The sequence below is a fragment of the Pseudophryne corroboree genome, chromosome 4 (assembly GCF_028390025.1).
Source record: "Pseudophryne corroboree isolate aPseCor3 chromosome 4, aPseCor3.hap2, whole genome shotgun sequence".
NCBI classification, from domain to species: domain Eukaryota; kingdom Metazoa; phylum Chordata; class Amphibia; order Anura; family Myobatrachidae; genus Pseudophryne; species Pseudophryne corroboree.
In genome coordinates this window covers 869,646,844-869,662,088 of record NC_086447.1, presented here as the reverse complement: position 1 = coordinate 869,662,088, position 15,245 = coordinate 869,646,844, and the positions used below count along the sequence as shown (strand labels likewise).

Here is a 15,245-nt window from a genome sequence, read left to right as displayed (position 1 = left end):
GAGACGACCAAAACGTCGATTGCGATCTTCCAGTAGCTCGCGGAGCTCCTGTGGGTAAATCGCGACCAACTTCAGTCATCTGCCGCCTCCTGGTGATTTGCAGCATTCCCAGTGCTGCATTGCGTGGGTGCGCGGCTGACTTCATGACGTCACTCGCGACCCACGCTGTGAGGAGCCTGTACGCCGTTGGATGCAGTCAGCGGCAGCAGGAAGCGGGACTCCGGGAGCAAACACAGCGTCACAGCGGGGAGCCAGCCAGCCTCTGAAGCAAGCCAGCCAGCCAGCTCCCAGCCAGCCTTTGAAGCCAGCCAGCCAGCAGGAACCCCATGAAGCCAGCCAGCCAGAACCCCATGAAGCCAGCCAGCCTTCGTGGATTACAGTATGTTGTTCTGGAGTGGGAGGAAGAGGTTATGCATGGGGGGGTATTGCACAGAGGGGGACTCTCCACATGGTGGGGGGGTATGTTGTACAGCGGGGTGTTCTGCAATGGGAGAGGGAGGGGGGTATGCATTGCACATGGGGCTGTTCTGCATATGTGGGGGTATAGCACTGTGAGAGGGAGGGGGGTATTCTGCACAAGGGGGAATCTGCAAAACATTGTGTTTATTTATATTAAAGTTTTTTTTGTAATGTGTGCATTCTTATTGGTGTTGTTATTTGATTGCATTATTCTTAAATTAACAGCCATGCGTTGAAACTGCAAGTTTGAAAGCATGGACGCTGGTAGATCACCGGTAAGTAAGTGAACAAAAAGTAGATCCCAGGTACGAAAAAGTCTGGCCGCCCCGATGTACAGTATATTATTATTATTATTTATTACCAGTTATTTATATAGCGCACACATATTCCGCAACGCTTTACAGAGAATATTTGGCCATTCACATCAGTCCCTGCCCCAGTGGAGTTTATAATCTATATTTCCTATCACATGTACACACAGACACATTCACACTAGGGTTAATTTTGTTGGGAGCCAATTAACCTACCAGTATATTTTTGGATTGTGGGAGGAAACCGGAATACCCGGAGGAAACCCACGCAAGTACGGGGAGAATATACAAACTCCACACAGTTAGGGCCATGGTGGGAATTGAACCCATGACCTCAGTGCTGTGAGGCACCAACCGTACTCCCCAGTATAAATGTCCTCACTCCATACCTCAATGCCAGGGGGCACTTTTACACTGCTCTCCCATTCCCACTGCCTGCTCGTTGTCAAAGTCACTTCTGAGCCGGCTCTGCAAGAACTAATGAACCCACAACGTCGTGGAAGCGCCTTTGTGAAATCATATGCAATTATATCTCAAGGTGCGGAGGAGTCACTGTGCGTATGTGTCGCAGGGAGGGCTATGGAAGCCGACTACTGTGCCGCCATCATAGTAAATGCCAGCGATGCCATTTGATTAACCAGCACAGCAGCTAGTGGGGGAGGGGGGTGCTTTGGCTGGGGTAGTGGAGTCTCAGCCAGTCACTCGTTGGCTGCTGTAGGAGGAAAAAAAATATCCTGTTTACAGCAGCAGAGCAGTATACAGTTGGTGTGGGCCTATTTTGCTTGTGGGCTGGAGCTGCAGCTCCATCAGCCCCATTGTTAATCCAGCCCTGGTTTTTTCTCCTAGTTGAAAAAACTGCACTTTTCGCTATTTTTTAGGGTGAATGGGGATTCATCCTATTCAATAGCAGAGCCGTTTTTTCGCTTAGGCAAAAAATTCAGCAGGAGTGAAAAACAAGGAGTGAAAAACATGTGAATCGGCGAATCCATGTGTTTTCAAACCTGCACTGGTAAAAAAAACTGCCTTTTTCTGCAGATTTTGAGACATTTTACTCCAATGTCTTTTTAATAAAAAAAAGAATTGAAAAGGCATTGGTCAAAAATGTCTTCAAAAAACGGGCGAAAATGGACCGCATCTGAATACACAGGGGGGTGAATTCGATAGCTCTGAAATTGTTGGAGCTAACTGAATACCCCCCTCAGTCTGAATCTATCCCAATCAGCAGCGTAATGGGGCGGCAGTGCACCCTGTGCCGGCCCCACCTCCTGATGCGTGATGTCATTTGTTGCGCAGAGGGGGCAGGTCTTCCAGCATCTTGAGGACACTCCGAGCGGCTGTACAGACTGCAGGGTGCGTGTCTGGAGTGTCCTAAGGACGCTCCGGGTGGCACTGTAGTGTCAATATTAGCTGCAGGGTGCCATTTAAGGCAACGTGGGGCAATGACTGTGCTACCCCCAGGGCCCTGTGCTTTGTACAATGGCATCACTCGCACATACCTAATTATGGACTGAGGCATAAAGGGCCCACTGGGGGAATGCAGTGGCAGGGGCCCATACTTAAGTGTGTGGACAACCTCTATAATGGTATGACTAGCTACCACAGAGGCTTGGCTAACCATTAAAAAGTGCATGACTGGGCCCCTCCATAAATATATATATATAGTAAATACTGATAGTACTATGAATGATAATGTAGCAGATTAATCATACCTCCCAACTTTTCATTTCTTCAAAGAGGTGCTCCTGAAAAGGGGTGTGGTCTAAGAAAAGGGGCGTGGCTTCACGGAGGACCCGCAATCGCAGAACACGCCCCGTTTTCGTCACTGAGGGGGCATGCCCTGCGCTCTGTGAGCCGCTGGCATACCCCCTCTCCCTCTGACTCCAGTGAATAGACGCAATACATGGCAGAGAATACACCATAGTCATTTCCAGTATAATGATACATATGTATAATGTATAATTCAAGTACACAGTCTGGAACCTGATCCCTAGAGGAGGAGGTGGGCCCTAAGGCAGTGCGGCCGACCGGAGGTTACCCCTGTACCCCTGTGGGGTACAGGAGTAACGACCAATTAGGTGCAAGTCTGCGAATGAGAGTTTGTTTCATACAACTAACAGACTTGGCACGAATGTGTGCACCTGAGAACTGCAAGAGCCAATTAGAAATGATTATTTGCAGTAGTTGGTGCTAGGGTGTGTACATTTTCTACACAATGCGGAGAAGCGCCTAAAAAAGTGAGTAGATATTCCTGAACCTCCAAAAAGTGACGACTTAGGGGGTCATTCCGAGTTGATTGCTCGTAAGCTACTTTTAGCAGCCGTGCAAACGCATTGTCGCCGCCCACCGGGTAGTGTATTTTCGCTTTGCAGAAGTGCAAACGCCTGTGCAGCAGAGCTCCTGCAAAAAACATTTAGTGCAAAACAAGACCAGCCCTGTAGTTACTCTTCGTGTGCGCTGATTCTAACGACGGAGGGACGGCTTTTGACGTCACACACCCATCCAGCCACGCCTGCGTTTTCCCCAACACGCCTGCGTTTTTCTAAGCACTCCCTAAAAACGGTCGGTTGCCACCCAGAAACGCCCCCTTCATGTCAATCTTCCTGCATTGTGCCGTGCGACTGAAAGCTTCGCTAGAACCTGTGCAAAACCACAAAGGACTTTGTACTCGTACGTAGCACGTGCGCATTGCGGAGCATACGCATGGTCAGATTAGCTGATTTTTACACTGATCGCTGCGCTGCGAACAACAGCAGCTAGTGATCAACTCGGAATGACCCCCTTAATTAGCAGAATCATACAGACAGCTGTTAGTGGGCAGGAAAGTACTGGACGCTCTTAAACGGTGTCAAATGGTTGACTTGTAAATAAAAAAAATAAAAAATAAATTAAAAAAATTATAAAAAGCAAATTCCAAATTAATAAAACAATAAAATGCACACAAAAAAGTAGCAAAAAGGTGATTTGAAGTATTTTGAGGCCACTTCAAACTTTTTTTTCAAAATAATGTAAAAAAATATTATAAAAAGCATTACCGTAAAGCCACGCCCCTTTTTCACTGAGGCCACACACCCCTTTTTCCGCGTTGGAGTGCTGCTTTTAGCCTCCTAATAGTTGGGAGGTATGCAATAATGGCATATAATTATTAGAGATGAGCGCCTGACATTTTTCGGGTTTTGTGTTTTGGTTTTGGGTTCGGTTCCGCGGCCGTGTTTTGGGTTCGAACGCGTTTTGGCAAAACCTCACCGAATTTTTTTTGTCGGATTCGGGTGTGTTTTGGATTCGGGTGTTTTTTTCCAAAAACACTAAAAAACAGCTTAAATCATAGAATTTGGGGGTCATTTTGATCCCAAAGTATTATTAACCTCAAAAACCATAATTTACACTCATTTTCAGTCTATTCTGAATACCTCACACCTCACAATATTATTTTTAGTCCTAAAATTTGCACCGAGGTCGCTGTGTGAGTAAGATAAGCGACCCTAGTGGCCGACACAAACACCGGGCCCATCTAGGAGTGGCACTGCAGTGTCACGCAGGATGTCCCTTCCAAAAAACCCTCCCCAAACAGCACATGACGCAAAGAAAAAAAGAGGCGCAATGAGGTAGCTGTGTGAGTAAGATTAGCGACCCTAGTGGCCGACACAAACACCGGGCCCATCTAGGAGTGGCACTGCAGTGTCACGCAGGATGGCCCTTCCAAAAAACCCTCCCCAAACAGCACATGACGCAAAGAAAAAAAGAGGCGCAATGAGGTAGCTGACTGTGTGAGTAAGATTAGCGACCCTAGTGGCCGACACAAACACCGGGCCCATCTAGGAGTGGCACTGCAGTGTCACGCAGGATGGCCCTTCCAAAAAACCCTCCCCAAACAGCACATGACGCAAAGAAAAAAAGAGGCGCAATGAGGTAGCTGACTGTGTGAGTAAGATTAGCGACCCTAGTGGCCGACACAAACACCGGGCCCATCTAGGAGTGGCACTGCAGTGTCACGCAGGATGTCCCTTCCAAAAAACCCTCCCCAAACAGCACATGACGCAAAGAAAAAAAGAGGCGCAATGAGGTAGCTGTGTGAGTAAGATTAGCGACCCTAGTGGCCGACACAAACACCGGGCCCATTTAGGAGTGGCACTGCAGTGTCACGCAGGATGTCCCTTCCAAAAAACCCTCCCCAATCAGCACATGATGCAAAGAAAAAGAAAAGAAAAAAGAGGTGCAAGATGGAATTATCCTTGGGCCCTCCCATGGGCCCTCCCACCCACCCTTATGTTGTATAAACAAAACAGGACATGCACACTTTAACCAACCCATCATTTCAGTGACAGGGTCTGCCACACGACTGTGACTGATATGACGGGTTGGTTTGGACCCCCCCCAAAAAAGAAGCAATTAATCTCTCCTTGCACAAACTGGCTCTACAGAGGCAAGATGTCCACCTCATCTTCACCCTCCGATATATCACCGTGTACATCCCCCTCCTCACAGATTAGCAATTCGTCCCCACTGGAATCCACCATCTCAGCTCCCTGTGTACTTTGTGGAGGCAATTGCTGCTGGTCAATGTCTCCGCGGAGGAATTGATTATAATTCATTTTAATGAACATCATCTTCTCCACATTTTCTGGATGTAACCTCGTACGCCGATTGCTGACAAGGTGAGCGGCGGCACTAAACACTCTTTCGGAGTACACACTTGTGGGAGGGCAACTTAGGTAGAATAAAGCCAGTTTGTGCAAGGGCCTCCAAATTGCCTCTTTTTCCTGCCAGTATAAGTACGGACTGTGTGACGTGCCTACTTGGATGCGGTCACTCATATAATCCTCCACCATTCTATCAATGTTGAGAGAATCATATGCAGTGACAGTAGACGACATGTCCGTAATCGTTGTCAGGTCCTTCAGTCCGGACCAGATGTCAGCATCAGCAGTCGCTCCAGACTGCCCTGCATCACCGCCAGCGGGTGGGCTCGGAATTCTGAGCCTTTTCCTCGCACCCCCAGTTGCGGGAGAATGTGAAGGAGGAGATGTTGACAGGTCGCGTTCCGCTTGACTTGACAATTTTGTCACCAGCAGGTCTTTCAACCCCAGCAGACCTGTGTCTGCCGGAAAGAGAGATCCAAGGTAGGCTTTAAATCTAGGATCGAGCACGGTGGCCAAAATGTAGTGCTCTGATTTCAACAGATTGACCACCCGTGAATCCTTGTTAAGCGAATTAAGGGCTGCATCCACAAGTCCCACATGCCTAGCGGAATCGCTCCCTTTTAGCTCCTTCTTCAATGCCTCCAGCTTCTTCTGCAAAAGCCTGATGAGGGGAATGACCTGACTCAGGCTGTCTGAACTGACTTCACGTGTGGCAAGTTCAAAGGGCATCAGAACCTTGCACAACGTTGAAATCATTCTCCACTGCACTTGAGACAGGTGCATTCCATCTCCTATATCGTGCTCAATTGTATAGGCTTGAATGGCCTTTTGCTGCTCCTCCAACCTCTGAAGCATATAGAGGGTTGAATTCCACCTCGTTACCACTTCTTGCTTCAGATGATGGCAGGGCAGGTTCAGTAGTTTTTGGTGGTGCTCCAGTCTTCTGTACGTGGTGCCTGTACGCCGAAAGTGTCCCGCAATTTTTCTGGCCACCGACAGCATCTCTTGCACGCCCCTGTCGTTTTTTAAAAAATTCTGCACCACCAAATTCAAGGTATGTGCAAAACATGGGACGTGCTGGAATTTGCCCATATTTAATGCACACACAATATTGCTGGCGTTGTCCGATGCCACAAATCCACAGGAGAGTCCAATTGGGGTAAGCCATTCCGCGATGATCTTCCTCAGTTGCCGTAAGAGGTTTTCAGCTGTGTGCGTATTCTGGAAAGCGGTGATACAAAGCGTAGCCTGCCTAGGAAAGAGTTGGCGTTTGCGAGATGCTGCTACTGGTGCCGCCGCTGCTGTTCTTGCGGCGGGAGTCCATACATCTACCCAGTGGGCTGTCACAGTCATATAGTCCTGACCCTGCCCTGCTCCACTTGTCCACATGTCCGTGGTTAAGTGGACATTGGGTACAACTGCATTTTTTAGGAGACTGGTGAGTCTTTTTCTGACGTCCGTGTACATTCTCGGTATCGCCTGCCTAGAGAAGTGGAACCTAGATGGTATTTGGTAACGGGGGCACACTGCCTCAATAAATTGTCTAGTTCCCTGTGAACTAACGGCGGATACCGGACGCACGTCTAACACCAACATAGTTGTCAAGGACTCAGTTATCCGCTTTGCAGTAGGATGACTGCTGTGATATTTCATCTTCCTCGCAAAGGACTGTTGAACAGTCAATTGCTTACTGGAAGTAGTACAAGTGGGCTTACGACTTCCCCTCTGGGATGACCATCGACTCCCAGCGGCAACAACAGCAGCGCCAGCAGCAGTAGGCGTTACACGCAAGGATGCATCGGAGGAATCCCAGGCAGGAGAGGACTCGTCAGACTTGCCAGTGACATGGCCTGCAGGACTATTGGCATTCCTGGGGAAGGAGGAAATTGACACTGAGGGAGTTGGTGGGGTGGTTTGCGTGAGCTTGGTTACAAGAGGAAGGGATTTACTGGTCAGTGGACTGCTTCCGCTGTCACCCAAAGTTTTTGAACTTGTCACTGACTTATTATGAATGCGCTGCAGGTGACGTATAAGGGAGGATGTTCCGAGGTGGTTAACGTCCTTACCCCTACTTATTACAGCTTGACAAAGGGAACACACGGCTTGACACCTGTTGTCCGCATTTCTGGTGAAATACCTCCACACCGAAGAGCTGATTTTTTTGGTATTTTCACCTGGCATGTCAACGGCCATATTCCTCCCACGGACAACAGGTGTCTCCCCGGGTGCCTGACTTAAACAAACCACCTCACCATCAGAATCCTCCTGGTCAATTTCCTCCCCAGCGCCAGCAACACCCATATCCTCCTCATCCTGGTGTACTTCAACACTGACATCTTCAATCTGACTATCAGGAACTGGACTGCGGGTGCTCCTTCCAGCACTTGCAGGGGGCGTGCAAATGGTGGAAGGCGCATGCTCTTCACGTCCAGTGTTGGGAAGGTCAGGCATCGCAACCGACACAATTGGACTCTCCTTGTGGATTTGGGATTTCAAAGAACGCACAGTTCTTTGCGGTGCTTTTGCCAGCTTGAGTCTTTTCAGTTTTCTAGCGAGAGGCTGAGTGCTTCCATCCTCATGTGAAGCTGAACCACTAGCCATGAACATAGGCCAGGGCCTCAGCCGTTCCTTGCCACTCCGTGTGGTAAATGGCATATTGGCAAGTTTACGCTTCTCCTCCGACAATTTTATTTTAGGTTTTGGAGTCCTTTTTTTACTGATATTTGGTGTTTTGGATTTGACATGCTCTGTACTATGACATTGGGCATCGGCCTTGGCAGACGACGTTGCTGGCATTTCATCGTCTCGGCCATGACTAGTGGCAGCAGCTTCAGCACGAGGTGGAAGTGGATCTTGATCTTTCCCTAATTTTGGAACCTCAACATTTTTGTTCTCCATATTTTAATAGGCACAACTAAAAGGCACCTCAGGTAAACAATGCAGATGGATGGATTGGATACTAGTATACAATTATGGACGGGCTGCCGAGTGCCGACACAGAGGTAGCCACAGCCGTGAACTACCGCACTGTACTGTGTCTGCTGCTAATATATAGACTGGTTGATAAAGAGATAGTATACTCGTAACTAGTATGTATGTATAAAGAAAGAAAAAAAAACCACGGTTAGGTCACTGGTATATACAATTATGGACGGGCTGCCGAGTGCCGACACAGAGGTAGCCACAGCCGTGAACTACCGCACTGTACTGTGTCTGCTGCTAATATATAGACTGGTTGATAAAGAGATAGTATACTCGTAACTAGTATGTATGTATAAAGAAAAAAAAAAAAACCACGGTTAGGTCACTGGTATATACAATTATGGACGGGCTGCCGAGTGCCGACACAGAGGTAGCCACAGCCGTGAACTACCGCACTGTACTGTGTCTGCTGCTAATATATAGACTGGTTGATAAAGAGATAGTAACTCGTATGTATGTATAAAGAAAGAAAAAAAAACCACGGTTAGGTCACTGGTATATACAATTATGGACGGGCTGCGGAGTGCCGACACAGAGGTAGCCACAGCCGTGAACTACCGCACTGTACTGTGTCTGCTGCTAATATATAGACTGGTTGATAAAGAGATAGTATACTCGTAACTAGTATGTATGTATAAAGAAAGAAAAAAAAACCACGGTTAGGTGGTATATACAATTATGGACGGGCTGCCGAGTGCCGACACAGAGGTAGCCACAGCCGTGAACTACCGCACTGTACTGTGTCTGCTGCTAATATATAGACTGGTTGATAAAGAGATAGTATACTCGTAACTAGTATGTATGTATAAAGAAAGAAAAAAAAACCACGGTTAGGTCACTGGTATATACAATTATGGACGGGCTGCCGAGTGCCGACACAGAGGTAGCCACAGCCGTGAACTACCGCACTGTACACTGGTTGATAAAGAGATAGTAGTATACTCGTAACAACTAGTATGACGACGGTATAAAGAATGAAAAAAAAACCACGGTTAGGTGGTATATAATACAATTATGGTTGGACGGACTGCCTGCCGAGTGCCGACACAGAGGTAGCCACAGCCGTGAACTACCGCACTGTACACTGGTTGATAAAGAGATAGTAGTATACTCGTAACAACTAGTATGACGACGGTATAAAGAATGAAAAAAAAACCACGGTTAGGTGGTATATAATACAATTATGGTTGGACGGACTGCCTGCCGAGTGCCGACACAGAGGTAGCCACAGCCGTGAACTACCGCACTGTACACTGGTTGATAAAGAGATAGTAGTATACTCGTAACAACTAGTATGACGACGGTATAAAGAACGAAAAAAAAAACACGGTTAGGTGGTATATATTATAATACAATTATGGATGGACGGACTGCCTGCCGAGTTCCGACACAGAGGTAGCCACAGCCGTGAACTACCGCACTGTACACTGGTTGATAAAGAGATAGTAGTATACTCGTAACAACTAGTATGACGACGGTATAAAGAACGAAAAAAAAACCACGGTTAGGTGGTATATATTATAATACAATTATGGATGGACGGACTGCCTGCCGAGTTCCGACACAGAGGTAGCCACAGCCGTGAACTACCGCACTGTACACTGGTTGATAAAGAGATAGTAGTATACTCGTAACAACTAGTATGACTATGACGACGGTATAAAGAAAGAAAAAAAAAACCACGGTTAGGTGGTATATAATACAATTATGGATGGACGGACTGCCTGCCGAGTGCCGACACAGAGGTAGCCACAGCCGTGAACTACCGCACTGTACTGTGTCTGCTGCTAATATAGACTGGTTGATAAAGAGATAGTATACAATACTACTAATATACTGGTGGTCAGGCACTGGTCACCACTAGTCACACTGGCAGTGGCACTCCTGCAGCAAAAGTGTGCACTGTTTAATTTTAATATAATATTATTTATCATGTACTCCTGGCTCCTGCTATAACAACCTGCAGTGCTCCCCAGTCTCCCCCACAATTATAAGCTTTATATACAATACATTGATGTGCAGCACACTGGGCTGAGCAGTGCACACAGACTGAGTCACTGTGTGACTGTGTATCGTTTTTTTCAGGCAGAGAACGGATATATTAAATAAAACAAACAACTGCACTGTCTCTGGTGGTCACTGGTCACTGTGGTCGTCAGTCACTAAACTCTGTCTGCACTCTGCACTCTCTTCTAATCTACAGTATCACAGCAATCTCTCTCTCTCTCTCTCTTCTAAATCTAATCTAAATGGAGAGGACGCCAGCCACGTCCTCTCCCTATCAATCTCAATGCACGTGTGAAAATGGCGGCGACGCGCGGCTCCTTATATAGAATCCGAGTCTCGCGATAGAATCCGAGCCTCGCGAGAATCCGACAGCGTCATGATGACGTTCGGGCGCGCTCGGGTTAACCGAGCAAGGCGGGAAGATCCGAGTCGCTCGGACCCGTGAAAAAAAAAGTGAAGTTCGTGCGGGTTCGGATTCAAAGAAACCGAACCCGCTCATCTCTAATAATTATTGGCCTAATTAAGTTTATTGAAACCTAATTAGTAATTAGGGGGCAGGGGTGACAAATGGGTTCTGAAGCAAGTCCTGTTATTTTTAACTTAAAATAAAGATTTTCCTATCTTATCACACCCTCAGGTGGTGAAAAAAAATGCAAATGTCCTCTAAACTAGCGGTGCGAGTTCACCATGAGAACGGGTCGCAGGTCCCAGTTCGCACCTAGGTGGATCGACCCCCAGACTTGTGTCCAACTGTAACTCGGGCCTAGTTAATGTAGCAGGAAAATATATTTCTGTTTCATTTCTATTCTGCCTGTAGGGTAAAAAAGCTCAGAGTATCATTTATATCCCCTTAAACATCCTGTTGAGAGCTTGTCAATGCCTTTGGTTTGGATCCAACAATCATTGCAGAAATCAATGCTACCTAGTAACCTGAAAATAAGTTACTGTCTCCTTCCAACCTAAGCAGACAGAGGCAGATCTCTGGGAGGCAATCTGCTGCCGGCTCCTGCTCTGAAGGGGGGCACCTCTCCTCCCATTCTGTGGCCGACTTCCTCACTGGTCCCTGCACCTTACAAATCACACCCTCTTTATTATACTGAATATACACATTTTACAAGTATCACACCCAGTATTAGAAATCACGACCTATTACACTAGAAGCAGACACCTTACTGATGAAGCTGTTTGCTCCTGTATAGGAAATATGAGAATTTTAACTATATGAAGATACTTCTCTGACAATTACACGTAACTTCATATACTTAGAATTCTCATGCTTCCTCTACAGGAGTAAATAACTCCATCAGTAAAGTGTCTGCTGTTAGTGTAACAGGTCATGGGTTCTAATCCTGGGTATGACTGCTAAGAAATGTGTGATTTAAAATAAAAGACAATTAAATGTATAAATACAGTATATACATTTTTTTTCAGAACACTACACACACACACACACACACACACACACACACACACACACACACACACACACGCGTGTGTGTGTGTGTGTATATATATATACACATACACACACATACATACATACATATACACGCACATCTACATACATATATTTATCTTAATATAGTAAATAGGGGGGCACCAATATTTATCTTGCCTCCGGGCAACTGGGACGAACTTACGCCACTGTAAGCAGATATACAAACATGCTAAAAGTGGACAAAATAATCCTAGTCACCTGATATCTAAGGTGATATACTATTTAGCTCAGCGCTACACTGGCTTTCATGAGGTTCATTTGTGGTTTTGCTTAATCTATATTATGGCTAAGACTTACCTCAGCTCTACCTCTTGGATGGTCTCAGGTAACTGGATACGACACGTCTCTGTTAGGAAGAAAGCAGCAGTGCCAGATACCAGGGACATCGAGCTAAACACCACAGGAGGCAGAAACATCCAGAAATGGTCCAGCAGAATTATCAGAGGAGCCAGTGAGCTGCCCAGACGGGTCATGAAGGAGCAGAAGCCAAGGCCGGTCTGCCTGCAGATGAGAGACCATACATGTATGTATGTATGTATATATATATATATATATATATAAAAACAACAATATAGAGATTGGATAAGTACCTAATACCAGTAGCTGCGTACTGGTATTATCTACCCATTCCTTCTCTATATTGCTTCTATATTTTAATTATTTTTAGAAATTGTATGCATGCAACTGTCTCATTACATAGATTGTGTTAGTACAATAAATGGACTATTTTTTTTTATAACATCCAATTGTTTGGTGTTTAATTATCGAATATTTATCGATCCAAATTATATTCTCGGATTACTCTAACACCCCGATAGCGGCGCCAGTCTAGACATGGGGTTAATAAAGGAATGCTCAAGGCACACGTACATTCTATTGAAGGTGAATACATTATATATCATCTGTGAAATATCGAACAATGGGGGTCATTCCGAGTTGATCGCTAGCAGAAAATGTTCGCTGCGCTGCGATGATGCAAAAAAAAGGTACTTCTGCGCATGCGTATGCGGCGCAATGCGCACGCGCGACGTACTGTCACAACGACCGATGTAGATTCACACAAGGTCTAGCAAAGCTTTTCAGTCACACTGGTGGCCGCAGAGTGATTGACATGAAGAGGGCGTTTCTGGGTGTCAACTGGCCGTTTTCAGGGAGTGTTTGGAAAAACGCAGGCGTGGCTGGCTGAACGCAGTGCGTGTTCGTGACGTCAAAACAGGAACTGAATAGTCTGCAGTGATCGCAAGAGCTGAGTAGGTCTGAAGCTACTCTGAAACTGCACAAAATTATTTTGTAGCCGCTCTACTATCCTTTCGTTCGCACTTCTGCTAAGCTCAAATACACTCCCAGTGGGAGGCGGCATAGCGTTTGCACGGCTGCAAAAAACAGCTAGCGAGCGAACAACTCGGAATGACCCCCAATATCCCGATATTTACACAAACGGCTGATGTTTTCTTCTGCACATGTATCTGAGCCGCATCGCGCATGCGTCCTGATTTTGTACATACAGAGTTACAGTACAGATTTGGATATGCTGGTATCAGGCAATGCCAGGGGCAGTTTCTGGGTGGTGACTGGGAGGTCGCAGGCAAGTCGTGGGCATGTCACTGAAAGTGGCTGCGCGCAAAGACACTAAACCACTCTCACAGCAGGCCATACACAGCTGGACAAGCAGCACGTGCCACAGGACTGGTGTAAGTTCCAATGAATAAATCAGATGTGCTTTTATAGAAACTGTTTCTTGATCCCTTATAGTAGATGGGATTTTATAACAAGCACAGTGGAATATAATTGTGTGTGTTTTCTCTACAGTGCCAACGCACTAAAATGCATTCACATCAGGCGCTCTGCCGCCAATTAAAAAACCCTCAAATATATGAAATCCGTAATAGCACCAGCATAAGAACTACCATGATAATGTTTTTGGTTTACTTTTACATTATTGATACACTATAATTATCTGCAGAAGATTCAGCTGATGTCACGGTTCAGAACAGGAGCCACATGGGCACTTAAATACAGAATACAAATAGTAATACAATACACAACACAAAATACATAACATAGGCCCTCATTCCGAGTTGTTCGCTCGCTAGCTGCTTTTAGCAGCATTGCACACGCTAAGCCACCGCCCTCTGGGAGTGTATCTTAGCTTAGCAGAATTGCGAACGAAAGAAGAGCAGAATTGCGAATAGAAATTTCTTAGCAGTTTCTGAGTAGCTCGACACTTACTCCTACATTGCGATCAGTTCAGTCAGTTTCGTTCCTGGTTTGACGTCACAAACACACCCAGCGTTCGCCCAGACACTACCCCGTTTCTTCAGACACTCCCGCGTTTTTCCCAGAAACCCCAGCGTTTTTTCGCACACTCCCAGAAAACGTCCAGTTTCCGCCCAGAAACACCCACTTCCTGTCAATCACACTCCGATCACCAGAACGATGAAAAAGCTTTGTTATGCCGTGAGTAAAAAACCTAACTTTTCTGTAAAATAACTAAGCGCATGCGCTCTGCGAACCTTGCGCATGCGCAGTAAGCGACTAATTGCAGTATAGCGAAAATCGGCAACGAGCGAACAACTCGGAATGACCCCCATAGTGTAATACGTAATAGCAGATAAAGCGCTCAATGGGAAGTCAAAGTAAAACTTTATTACATAATTAATCTAAAACCCTCTTGCTCAAAATAACTAACAGTTTTCATCCTCCCTCTCCAGTGGCGCTCGCAGAGAGGGGGGGCTGAATACCTGGAACCCCTCCTTTCCGGTGGACCACAGAGACAGCCAAGGACAAGCTGGGCTGGAGAATATTCAGACAGAGGACATTCACTGGCTGCTCCAAATACAATGAGAAAGCCAGGTAGCATCTTTTATCTGTCAGTCAGACTCACCTGACTACACTGCAGCATTCGGCAGCCGGGCTCCCTCTGCTAGGCAGCTATACATGTAGTGCCGCTGCGCAATGCTGATTGGTGAATGGCCAGAGCCCAGAGGTTCCCACTGCAAAGACAGGACAGACTGTCCAGAGAGGACCACTCTGTGCCAGGAACAGACCAGGATAAGCACTATATTGTATTAATGTCTCCTGGGCATCTGCAACAGGTGATGATGGCTGGTGGAGATGTCACAGCCAGTGAGCCTGCACATTATGAAATTACACATGTAACATTCTCCGCTGCCTTGGAATCACTTCTCTATACGAGTTGCATAATGGAGGTGTTTTGAAGAGTAAAGGTAAAAAAAGAGATAGAAATTACTAGAGAGACGAGACTGAAATTGTCTTGTAAGGTGAGTAAAAAACCTACTGGCATCATGTCCAAACAAGAGACCTGGCCAGAGATAGGGACTACAGAAGCTA

The 15,245-nt window shown here is 46.3% G+C and overlaps 1 protein-coding gene across 1 annotated transcript in view; it reads right to left on the bottom strand.

Annotated features, from left to right (window-relative positions):
• LOC134910569 (solute carrier family 22 member 7-like) overlaps window positions 1-15,245 on the bottom strand; it is a 143,128-nt gene that overhangs the window by 2,201 nt on the left and 125,682 nt on the right. The window contains exon 9 of the mRNA XM_063918760.1: window positions 12,192-12,395. Within this exon, the coding sequence (XP_063774830.1) occupies window positions 12,192-12,395 (204 nt within the window). The remainder of the gene's footprint in view (window positions 1-12,191; window positions 12,396-15,245) is intronic.